Source organism: Chinchilla lanigera, unplaced genomic scaffold, assembly GCF_000276665.1.
Source record: "Chinchilla lanigera isolate Chin_1 unplaced genomic scaffold, ChiLan1.0 scaffold00053, whole genome shotgun sequence".
NCBI lineage: Eukaryota > Metazoa > Chordata > Mammalia > Rodentia > Chinchillidae > Chinchilla > Chinchilla lanigera.
Window position 1 is genome coordinate 15,913,700 of NW_004955454.1, and position 12,715 is coordinate 15,926,414.

At 42.4% G+C, this 12,715-nt stretch overlaps 1 protein-coding gene across 2 annotated transcripts in view; it reads right to left on the reverse strand.

Annotated features, from left to right (window-relative positions):
* Impad1 (inositol monophosphatase domain containing 1) overlaps positions 1–4,523 on the reverse strand; it is a gene marked incomplete at its 5' end in the record, with an annotated part of 18,403 nt that extends 13,880 nt beyond the window's left edge. The window contains 2 exon segments of one of the 2 annotated variants that reach the window (XM_013520210.1): positions 3,041–3,136; positions 4,361–4,523. In XM_013520210.1, coding sequence (XP_013375664.1) covers positions 3,041–3,136; positions 4,361–4,523 — 259 coding nt within the window. 2 annotated transcript variants of the gene reach the window in all.
* Between the last annotated feature and the right edge of the window lie 8,192 nt (positions 4,524–12,715).

The following is a 12,715-nucleotide window of genomic DNA, read 5'->3' on the forward strand; positions in this document are numbered from 1 at the left end:
GGCCGGGTTAGGGGAGCAAAGCGGTAGGGACAGGCCTGCACGGCCGGCTTCAAGGAGCGACCATGGTACCTCTGGACTGCTCACACAGCAGCTGGAAGGAAAGAAAAACATAAACTGCTTTGTGCAACCTCCTCCATAGCCTAACTGGTACCTAAATCAGTAAGGATTAAAGGAAGTATGTAACAGTACTCCACAAACTGTAACGCAATTATATAACTAACCTTAAGGCCCAACATCGTAACGATGGCATAAACCTTTCCTAGCATTCAAACTGTCAACTGTCAGCATTCAAACAGGTATTATTCTGAAATACAGAATCGACACCTAAATAGACATTTAGCCTAGCTGAGACCCGTTGGAATTTGGGGTCCATGGCATGGTTACTTGGAAAAACAAGTAAGTAACTTTAACAAAAATTAACTTGTCTCTATTTCTTCCCAACTAAGACCTTTTCCTTTTCTTTTTTTTAGCAGTACTGAGGGTTGAATCCAAGGCCTTCACAATGAGCTATCTCCCTAACCCCTTTATACTTTTTTTACTTTGAGACAAGGTCTCCCTACACTGCCTGGGTTAGGCTTGAGCTTAGGATCTTATCTCAGTCTCCCAGAGTGCTGAGCCGGGAGCACAGGCCTGCAGCCCCAGGCCCGACTCAGACAGCCTTCTTGTGTGTCAGCCGCACCTCCAGGCGCAGCGAGGATGGCTACGTAAGCAACAGTGGCACGGAATGCCCAGGGAACCAGTTCCCGAAGAGCACTGTAACAAATCGCACACGAACTCTGGCTTACACAGAAGGAAATGTACTTCTCAGCTGTTCAGGTCAGACGGCTGAAAGCGAGGCCTGGCGGTGTTCTCCTGGAAGGAGGCTCCCGGTACCATCCAGTCCCTGCGTCTCTCCTCACTTCCGGCGGCCGCGGGCAATGCTGGCTTACTCAGGGTCTCTCCAGTCTCTGCCTCTCCCTTCACATTTCTTACCCCACGCATGCTTTTTGTTTCTTGTAAGGACCTTCTCCGCTGGTTCACGGTCCCATCAAGCAGGCTCTCATCTTGGGATACCTGGTTTAACTTCCTGGAGTTTTAGTTTTGGTTTGATTTTTTACAGTGCTGGAGATCAAATCTAGGGCCCTGCATATGCTAGGCAAGCCTTCTACCACTGAGCCATATCCTCAGTCCTCTGATTACTATAGACTGAATTGTGTCTCTCTCTCACACTGCAAAGAAATCCGAATCCCCAGCACCTCAGCATTTGATATTATTTAGAAATAGCATCGCGGTAGATGTGCTTAGTTAGGACAAGGTCATATTGGTAAAAGGTGGACCCCTAGTCTAATATAATTGGTATCCTTGTAAGAAAAGAGAAGAAATACAGAGATAAGAACACACAGGGGAAAATGCCACGTGAAGAGGAAGACAGACTGGAATGAGGTGTTTACAAGTCAAAGAACATCACACGGACCACTGGTAAAATAGCAGAGAAAAACAAGGAAAAACTGTCTCTTACAGGTTTCTGGGCAAGCGTGGCTCTGCCAGCACCTCGACTTTGGATCTCTAGCCCCCAGAACTAAAAAAGAGACTAAATTATTATTGTTTAAGATACAGAGTTTGTCATTTTTAGTAGCAGTCCTAGCCAACAAACACAGGGGTTGTGCTTTAAAGCTCGTGTGCTCAGACGTGGGACTTGCAGACAGCAACTGGAGCACAGGCGTGTTATATTCCTCGGTGGATTACGACACTGGGGAGTTCATCACTGAATGCGCTCTCTGTAGGCAGAGTAGGGCACTGGGAATAACTTGAAAGGGTATATTCTTGTTCTAGAGCCTTCTTTTCTCTTTGCTTCCTGACTGCCATGGTTGAGCGGCTTTCCTCTGTCATGCCATTTCTGCCTTGGAGCTAGCCTACCATGGACTGCACATCTGAAAACTGTAAGCCAAAATCAACCTTTCCTCCTTAACATTGTGGGAGCTAGGTGCTCTGCCCTTGTGATAGGAAAGAGACTAATACGGGGGTGGATATGAATTTGAGGAGGACATTACATAATCCCCTATAGCCATTAGGGGTTTTCATTAGGACTGTTATCAATACTAGCAGAGTGGAGTTTTTACTATCAAGAACTTTGCTGTCTTGGAGAAGCATGGAGCCAGAGTCCTAATTTCTATCCTGTGTGTTGATAGAGTCACCAATGAAAAAGTATGATAATATTCTTCAGGCTCTCAGCAATGCTGCTTACACCATTCTCCTCCCTTTTCCACCATGATAACTTGTCTGGATAAACTTGTAGTCGTAGTTTATAGCATTACCGCTACCTACATGAACATAGCCTCTCTGGTTAACTGCAGTGCAATGTCTACAGTGATAGAAAAATACTAACCTAAACCCAGTGGCACTGGAAGGGTACAGTTCCTAAGCGGGTGTGAAGTTCCCCGGTTGGCCTTCACACCCTCCCACTCCCAACAAGGACATCACTGATCTGACCTGCCACCCACAGGAAGCCAAAGCAGATGACTGCATCACAGCGGTAGGCAAGCGAGCGTCCGAAAGATATCCAGCGCTGTCTAAAGATTAAACTACCTCCTGAGACTTTCACGGTGACACTGACTCATCTCGCTTTGATGCTAAGGTGGCCCTGGTCTTAAGCACCTCCGTACCAAGCTTGCAGGATAACAACAGACTGGACTAGAGCGGCTGAACAGCAGACCTCAGAACCCACATGCCAGCAACAGCGTGAAAAAAACAAAGACCAGCACAGCTGCTGGGGAAAGGAAGGCGTGTGCCCAACACTAGCCACAGCAGGCCGACAGTCTCCTTTCTGCTCAACAGTGCTGTCCCCTAAGGGTGGCTTTAGAAAGCCATGTTCTGTTACATGTGATCAGTACCAGCCCTAACGTCCTCAGGGTACCCGTGCAGGGTTAACCACACCCCTGCCCCCCAGGGCAGGGGACAGACTTCCGTAACACTGAGCTACAGGTGAGATTCCAACAAAAAGTAAGCATTATAGACAAACAGCTCAATAATGTTACTTCTTGAAAGCTTTCACGTTTCATACCTGTATATTCAGAAAATGGCTTATGTATAACGCCGAGCACAGGTTTACCATTTACAGCCACACACACCATTGTTGTAACATACTGTCGAAGATCCTCTGTGAGAAAAGGAAAGTACACAACTGTCAAGGTACGGTGCATAAACCTGGGACAGAAGATTCTGTTTGATTTCATTACAGTTTTATGTACAAGGAAAGTGTTCCAAAGACAACAGTTTCTTCAAACAAAGTCTAAGGATGAAGGCCAGATGCAGAGGGCAGTTGAAGAGTTTTGGTTCTAGACGCAGATTAGCTGGGTTACTTTCCAGCCCATCTCTTTATTATCAGCATGTCTTTGAAAAAATTACTTAAATTCAGTTTCCCCATCTGTATAATACAGACAACAATTATCCATTTTTAGATATAAATTAATTTTTCATTTTAGGATTAAATTTAAAAATCGACTTGGTTAAAACAGTTCCCATACAAGAAATGTGTTTATTAAATACTATCATTATTATGTTTTCAGGCCACTTGAGATTAGAACTTACACACTCACTCCTCACCACTCCACATGTCATTTACCTGCCCCTGAAAAGTACTGCTTTCCAATTTCAATGATATTAGACAGTGCTCTCCAGAAGAGTCATCTACTGAACGTCTACTACGGTTCAAGTTCAGTTCATAAGCACTAGAATGTAAGAGTGATAAAGCAGAGGCCCCCACATTTAGGAAGTGTACCGCTACTGGGACAAACAGATAAACAACTAACTTTCATTTATATATAACAAGAGAGAAAGCAGTAATCAGGCTATCTCCAGAGAAAAACAATGCCTGAGAAAGAAATCTGGAGACAGATATAAGTAAAAGGAGTGGGAAGTGTGATAAGGGCAGTAACTCTGTTCTCTGCTTACATGGTTTCTGAGCTCCTAGCAGTCACCATTTTGAATTCCAACATCAGATAGATATATAGATACAAATTCCCAAGACCCTAAGTAGCTATTATATTCTAATTAAATAAATTTCAATAACAGATGTTCAACTGAAACTATTACGTGGCTAATGTTAAACATATTCCTTAACTGAAGAATCAGCAAGTTTCTGACTCTGAATGAGCTAGAAGGGATGTTGTAATAAAGGGATCTTGGACCAAAAAAAAAAAAGTGGAAAATAGTTGATCCGGTCCAAATGTTTCAGATAACACTGTATTAACCTACCTTTCTTATCTTAAAATAAACATTCTTGGACTTGTCAAGTATCTACCACCATCTATACCACCTGTTTTGGTTCTAGTGCTTTAATATAAAACAGCAACCTAAGGTTTGAGATCAATTTTAAAATTACCTGTATATTCCTGTGTAGCATCTAGCGGATCAATCCAGACCGTAACGCTCTCCGCTGGGACCTGTTTAGCGGTGGTTATTTCCTTCAGGATATCCTCAGGAATTTTACGATCCCATGATTTAACCTCTTTATCAGTTGCATCCACATGTTCCTCAGTGTTTATCTACACCAAAAATAGATGACAGTGCAGAAAGAAGTAAAACATGACTACTTATTAAAACACACAAAATGATACTTCAGACAAAGTCACATAAATTGTTATTAAATAATACTTATTTTTATTTCAAGACACTGCAAAATGAAAATATGTTCTAATAAAAATTTCCGTGACATCTTGTCTTCAAATACTCTCATTTTTAATACTGCAGTTTAATTTTTTGGTTCATCAAGGTTGAGAATTCGAATACGGACAGACATGGAGATAAAGCATCAAACTACTTACAAACAAGCTGCTTAAATCTTCCCGATAGCACTTGAAAAAATAATAGCTTCAAAGTATGAAAATAATACTCTGAAACACTGAATGCCACGAACTATACTTAGAAGTTAAAAGCAAACAGACATGGAGATATAAGCATCAAACTACTTACAAACAAGCTGCTTAAATCTTCCCGATAGCACTTGAAAAAATAATAGCTTCAAAGTATGAAAATAATACTCTGAAACACTGAATGCCATGAACTATACTTAGAAGTTAAAAGCAAATAGGAGAATAATGTACTTTAAAAACCAGTAACCTTAAAAAGAGAGAATTACAAATTCTAAGAGATAACACATCTTAGAAAAGTGATTGTCTAAAATACATCTTTAGCCAACAGGGACAACGGAACCTAAAAATTATAAAGCCAGTATTAGGAAACCTAAATAATGCTGAAATAAGCAATCAAAAGGGACACAACAAATGATCAGTCTTCACTACCCACCAAAATTGTGTCATAGGACAAGGATGTAAAGTCAACTTTTCTATTTTTTATTAGGGGACAAAATTAAAAAATAAATCAGATTTGTTATACAGGTAAGAGTATGAGGTAAGGAGTGTATACACACATATGTATAGACATTTCAGAGCTATTCAGATATATGCATATGTAGCACTACATATAATAACTACTAAGAGAATACAGTGTAGCTTCCTTTAAACTCGCATTTTTAAACCTCAGTACTTTGGATTTGTACTGAATTATTTTTGTTGTGGGACTAACCTGTGTTTTGTAGCATGTCCAACAGCCTTCCTGGCTAGATGCTGTTAAACACCCTACAGTGTAGAACCCCCTGGACAGATACGGGCACCACAACCCTGTCAGTGCGGACAGCCAAAGCTGTCTCTAAACACTGCCCAGTCTGTCCCCAGCCCAACCTATGGGAAGAGTCACTTTGTAAAATTATGAACGTATTAATGTATATTTAAAATACAGTTCATTTGCAAATTTATGATTTTTCCATTTATACTACTTTCTAATCATTAAATTTATTGGTCCAGGTCAGATACAATAATCACACTGAGCACTGGAACTTGTACCTGTAAGTGGCCTGATTCTTCTTCCCCATGCCCTGATTCTTCTTCCCCTCTTCTCTTCTTACTTACAAAAGCTCTGTTTCCACTTTACCTTTCTTTTCTTGCTTTTTTCTTTTTCTTTCTTTCCTCTTCCCCTTCCTTTTCTTCCTATTTTGCAATATCTATTATATACTTTGGTTCCTATTTACACGTTCAGTTTCTCACATCAGAGAAACAATACCATATTTATACATGCGTATCCAATTTACTTCACTTAAGAGTATGGTCTCTAGGTATGGTCTCCACTACCTATAAATGTCTCAAGGTTATCCTTCTTTAATGTCTTTAAAATGTTTTAAAACTGCAGTGACCTTTCAAAATTAGGACACACTAATGAAGCAACTCTAGTACAATAACTGACTACACTTTAAGAAGTTTAAACAAATGCCATACGTAGTCAAATACTGGTTCAACCTTTCAAATCATGATATGTACATGCAAGAAAAATGCTCCTCTACTGTGGGTTTCGGTTAGAGACAAATACCCTATGCACACAGCCTCTCTGAGTCCTACGCTTCCTGACGAGGTCCCTTTCCAGAGCAGATCATCATGTTTACACTGCATATGATGCCCTAGCTGGCCCCCAAGTTACAGTGCTGGAGTGATCACGTGAAAATACATGATTTAAAAGTCACCAGCAATATAGAAACTGCAAGTCTATCAGCAATGTCTGGGTGACACCCTGAAAGTTCCTACACTGCCCTAAAAGTTAAAAAAAGTACTAGTGTTTCAGAAATATCAAACCACTTAAATCATAAAATATTTCTTACTGCAGATCACAGTAAACACCCAATTCATCCATTTACTTATGTACTTATTAATTCAGTAAATGTTTACTGTTCATCAACTATATGTCACAGTTCCAGAACCTAAATTTAAAGCAGTGATAAATATGAAACAAAAATCTCTACTTCCGTGAAACTCAGATTCTAGTGGTAATAAACAATAAACAAATATCTAAGCAAAAGTGTAGTGTGATATGCAGTGTGACATGTATTATGCTTCTGTGATGAGGAGGAGAGAATAAAGCAGATAACAGGTGTGCTGCTAGGCAGTAGAGAGAGGGTTACTCTTCAAGACAGGGTAACTAGGCTTCTTCAAAGCCCCAAATTGGAAACTACCTAGTATCTATCAACTGATGAATGAAGGAACTTGTTATGATATACCCACATAACAGAAAGTTATTCGGCAATAAATAGGTTGAACAGGAGGTGTTGATTCACAGTAGAACACAGAGAAGGACTTTCGCTTTGTGAGAGAATAAAGGCACAGGAGACCCTATACTACACAATTGCGTTCGTGTAAAACGTCCAGAGTAAGCAAATCTATGGGGATGCACACGGGGGTGGGGGGTGGGGGTGGGGATAAAGATCTTCATAGTAAGCAGGTCCTGGGGGACTTACTGGGGTGATGAACATATTCTCAAAGGGAATGAATGAGGGCACCTGCAAAATTAAAATCAACTAAAAATTACTGACCTCCCTTAAACTGGGCAAATTACATGGTATATAAAATATGCTGCAATAAAGTTGTTTAAAAAAATGGAGTAGCCAGGTGTGGTGGCACACACCTGTAATCCCAGCGCTGGGGAGGATGAGGCAGGAGGATCACAGTTTTCCAGGCCAGCCTGGATTACAAGTTAGTCCAGACCAACTTGAACTATCCAGCGAGACCCTGTCTCAATAAACAAACAAACAAACAAACAAACCGAGTAGTTGGGGAGGCGCTCACTAAAGAAGTGACATCTGAGCAAAGATCTGAGAGCTTGGCAGGGAAAGCAGATCCCAGCCCGCGGGGTAACAAACACGTAAGGGACACGGAGACCCCGCTGTGGGAGTGAGCCCGCTACGCTCTCAGCAGCCAGGAGGCAAGCTGCAGCAGGCAACCAAGGAGAAAGGCACTGGATTTGAGGGCAGAGGAATGGGAGCCGGATGGGGAAGTGTCCTGCGGGCTACAGCACAGCGGCAGCTGCGGGCCTTCATAACCCCTACTAACAACGTGCGGAGTGTCCTAAACGCTGAGTGAGCTCAGAAGGGTTATGAGAGGGATGTGGGGGATGTGGTACAAAAACTACAAATAATCAAAACCAAAATATAGAGTCGACTGAGCAGTGAGAAAATACAAAAGAAATAGCTGAAGACAGAGAACTAACACTATCATAAAGTTGCTAGGTTACACATGTATCAATTCCGTTTTTATATACTAGCAATAAATATTTAAGTTTTTGAAACAGAAAAAAGTCTGGAAGTAAGTCTACGTAAGGCACAGGGAGACAAACTTCTTTAAAAGGTATTAACAAAAACTATGCAGAAGACAGTCTACTTCAATGGAAAGACTAAAAGACATCAACTCTCCCATAAGTAAACTACACCTCTGACGCACCTCCAACCTCCTTACAAGTTTGCTTTTTAATGGCTTCTTGGAAATTGGACAAACCATTCCTGAAATTTACATGGTAGAGCAAAAAGCCAGGAAAAGTCACATTTATGAGAGAAGGAAAAACAAAAGTATATAATGGTGCAATAACTTCCCCTACCAGATATCAAGGTTACTGTAATAGCAGGATAATTAAGACAGGGTGGCACTAATGACATATTTTGTCTTCCAAGCCCACCCACTTAATAGCAATGCTAGGCTGTGACAGACAGTTCAATAAATGTAGGAACAGCACCATGCAAAAGAATAAATTTATTTAATATTATTATTTTAATCATATCATTAATATAATATTAATGTAAAATATTATATTATTAAAATTATTATTTAAAATAAGTACCAGAAAAGCTGAAGTAGGTAATGGGGCTCGACCGCTGTAGTTCAGAAAAATACAATGCCAAGTCTGATTATCAAGTACCAAGCCTTACAGCTGAGAGTTCTGCCTCCTCCATACACCCTCAACTGAGTGCGAGCTAACACATTACACAGCCTGACTTGAACAGATCTCGTGAAGGTGAAGCTGGACTGCCAACTGGACTGGCTTAGGATCTGCCCAGCGGATGATGAGGTACAGCTCTGGGCATGTGTGGGCATGGAAGCCGGCCTTGTCCGCATGGGTCCCTTTCCCCTTGCTATCACTGCCACCATGAACTAAGCAGCTTTGCTCTGCTCTGCCTTCCCCACACGATGGTCCTGACCTGGGCCAGGCAACCGAGGACGGAGCCTCTGAAACTGTGAGGTCAAATAAATGCCTCTCCTCCTTTAAGCTGTAAGGGTCAGATACGCTGGCAAAAACCTCAGCCTCTCTGAGCTGCAATTTGTCTGTCTGCAGGTGGTGGCTACATGATTGAACCTATGTGGTTCTGCAGATAAATTCAGGATCCACTATGTGTTACAGGTTGAATCAATTTTAGCTACTAAAATAAGCCAACTAATTTCCCACTGCCTCTCTCATCTCTCGTAAGATCTGTTCTAGAGTCTTCTCATCGTCGTCATTTTCCTTCAAATGCCAATAGCTCAAAGCAGGGCATACCTCAGGCCTCAATATGAAGCCTTCTTTTAGTGCTCTAGTGCTAAAGGTCAGATCTACATGCTTTGAGCTTAGAATACGACATAGCCCAGCCCTATCTTTCCAATCTCTCCCATAGTAATTCTCCCAAAGCTCATCGGACTCCTTGAATTTACTAAGCTACCACCTCTCTTGGGCCTGCTCCTCTGAACTACCTTTCTCTGCCTGCGGTGCTTTCGACTGTACCAATTACGGCTGTGCCTCAGTTTATGACCTTAATTTGTTCTACAATTTTGGGGAAGATGGCCGTTGTTGTGTCTGTCACGATGCGGAGTTTGTGAGCAGAAGCAAAATTTTGCTGAGTGTTTTTCTTTGAATCTGCAAATAGGTGTGTTTGTGAGCCAAGGTATTACTGTATTAGTTGTCCTAATGTTGAGGGGAAACTGTGATTCAAAGAAGCGAAATGAGGGGCTGGGGATTTAGTTCAGCGGCACTGCGCCTGCCTGGCAAGCGCAAGGTCGTGAGTTCGATTCCCGGTACCAGAAGAACAAAAACAAAAACAAAAACAGAAGTGAAGTGATTGGCCAAAATCACCTAGGCTGGTGGCTGGGTAGACTGGCAAATGCAAGATGTTTCCTGTGCTATATGAGTGCTTCCTAGACTCTTCCAGTGAGAACTTCCCTTGAGAGACCAGTGCTGTAGGTCAAGAAATGAGCGAAGTACAGTTCTGGGTATGTGTGGCAAAGGCATGGAAGCTGGCCTTGTCTGCGTCGGTCCCTTTCCCCTTACTAACACCACCACCATGAACTAAGCAGGTACATATCCAACCTGCTGCTAGTACTCCAACCAGCGTGGAGTACCATGCTTCATCTTCAAGTAAGTCATTATCTAAATTTTATACAAGTCAAATGCAGAATAGGAAACCCTCAAACAGAGTCCCCTGTACAGTATATTAAGTAAAACTCTAATTCAGAGACCACATCATAGGAGCAGCTGTAGCTACTACCACATAACGAAAGCAAGCACTGCGCAAGGATTTAGAAAGAGGAATATGGCTGCACTGAGAACTCTCCCACCATCTTCAGAGAAAAGCTGAAGACGAAGCGAAGTCTGGCAATTTTAGTGCAGACACGAATCATGCTGGGGCAGCACACACTTCTCCGGAGCACAGTTTGTCACCCAGGCACTGACTGGCAAACTGGGCACACAGGCCTTTCTTACGGCAGAGTCCTATACACTGTAAAATGTGTGCTCTATACATTCAGTGCCAGGGTACTCCATCCCTGTCTCAGACATTGACAAGGGTCCGTTTGGGAGCCAAACTACCCCGGTGCAGGGCCCAGAACGACTCCAGCTGCACTTTTTTACTGATAAGGGAACACTAGGTAGAAACAGCTCAGACCTCAGACAGGAAAGCAGTTAGAAAGGGCTCTCTATATCTGCACAGGGTCCTAGGATCAAAGAAAAAGGAGTGTCTGTGGCTTCTCAATGGTTATTTCCCACTGGGAAGTAAAGTGAAAGGGTTATATTATAACTTAGGTTTCTTACCAGAAAATTTGGGGTGAGGCTTCAAAAACAAACATTTAAAACTACTAGATATTAAGGGCAGAGAAAGGACCAGAAAAAAAATCTAGGGCTGAGTATTTTTTACACGGCAGCACACTTGGCCTCTGGTCTAACAAAACGGGTATAAAAGGAGGTAACTCCAGATGACACCACCCCTACTGCGACACCGTATAAATGAACACAACCTCTTCTAATCCACCAATCAAGACCCAACCTGAAAACTAAAGCTGTGTAGGCACTCAGCCACAAGAAAATAAAGTTATTTGCTAATAAGGCAGAGTCATGTCTGCAAAGCCACAAACTTAGCTTTTATATTTAAGAAAATATCCCTCACTACTCTTGGCAGCTAATTTATTATTTGCTAATAAGTGAAAATGTAGATATGTTTAATATTTAAGATACTTCTGCCAGGCGTGGCAGCACATGCCTGTAATCCCCGCACTCAGGAGGCTGAGGCAGGAGGATCCTTCCAAGTTTGAGACCAGCCTGGGCTACAAAGTGAGTTCAAGACCAGCCTGAACTGCATAGTGAGACCCTGACTCAAAAAGACAAAAAAAGAAAAAAAAAACTTCTGATTTTACCTATTAAAAATTTTTTTAACTCTATTACTGCCTTTAAGCTTCTATATCTGCATATTTTCCATCAAGAAAGTCATACTGTTAATTTTAAGAGCTTCTTAAAGGTCTAGCTAAAATGAAGAATTAAGATAGCTCATACAAGCTGTGACGAATCATGAGACCCAGATTTCCATCTGTAAAGTGGCCATAAATTAAAGTTTACTTCTTAAAGTTGCTGTGAGGATCAAATAAAGTCCTATGTGGCTAGTATCTGGGCACCCACAAGTCAGTCAATAAGTGCTTATTATAAATATTGTTCTAATTACTACACATCAACTTCCCTGAAACTGTTCCTTCCGTAAGCTCTGAGGAAAAAAGACACGTTTTGAAGAAAACAGGTATTTCCTAAGCACATCTTACATCTAGGTGCAACAAAAGGTATTCTGCGTGATGATAAAGCAAAGGAGATCAAAAGCGCAAACACTGTTTTCAGCAGACTTTTAAAAACGCTTCTTCTAATGTCAACTACATCTAGTACCCAACCGCCCATGACACAAAATCTAGTGCTTCACGGGGAAAAATGTAAAGAAAAAGGATGGAGAGAAGGAAAGAAAAGAGGGAGGAAGGGAGGCAAACAGGGAAGCGGGGGACAGCAGGGAAGGAGTACAGGGGGAAAGCGCAGAGAAAGAGAGGCCAGAAGACTCGAAGCAACGTAATTCTACAATGACCACACTTGCCTAACTCTTCTGAAAACAACAGGGAAAGGTCAGCAATCTAAAGCAGCCTGGTTTAATTGTCCCTGTGTATCTAGTAAAATTCCACTGGAAAAACTTCTTCTAGTCGCCAAAACCTGCTGCTAGATGAGAAGATCAGTAAGACCCTGCTCCACTACGCTGCGCTCTCCCCCTGGAACCACAACACGTTCCAAGAGCTTTGCGGTACGTTCGGGTTCCACGCCAGCTCCGCTGACAGGACGAGTCCCCCAAGCGTTTAATAACGAACTCAGGCTGTCTGGATTTCCCCGAGAAAACGTCAGCGCCTCCATACATCCACCCAAGGAAAGGTGAAGGTCCTCCGTTCTCACGCTCGGGGACGCACACTGCCACGGTGAAGGCGCCGGCACGCGCGCTCCAAACGCTTCCTTGCAGCGCCCCGGGGCCGGCGCCGCCCTGCGGGTCGGAACACAGCCGAGCCCGGTCCGCGCCCGCGCAGGAGCACGCGGCCTCTCCGGC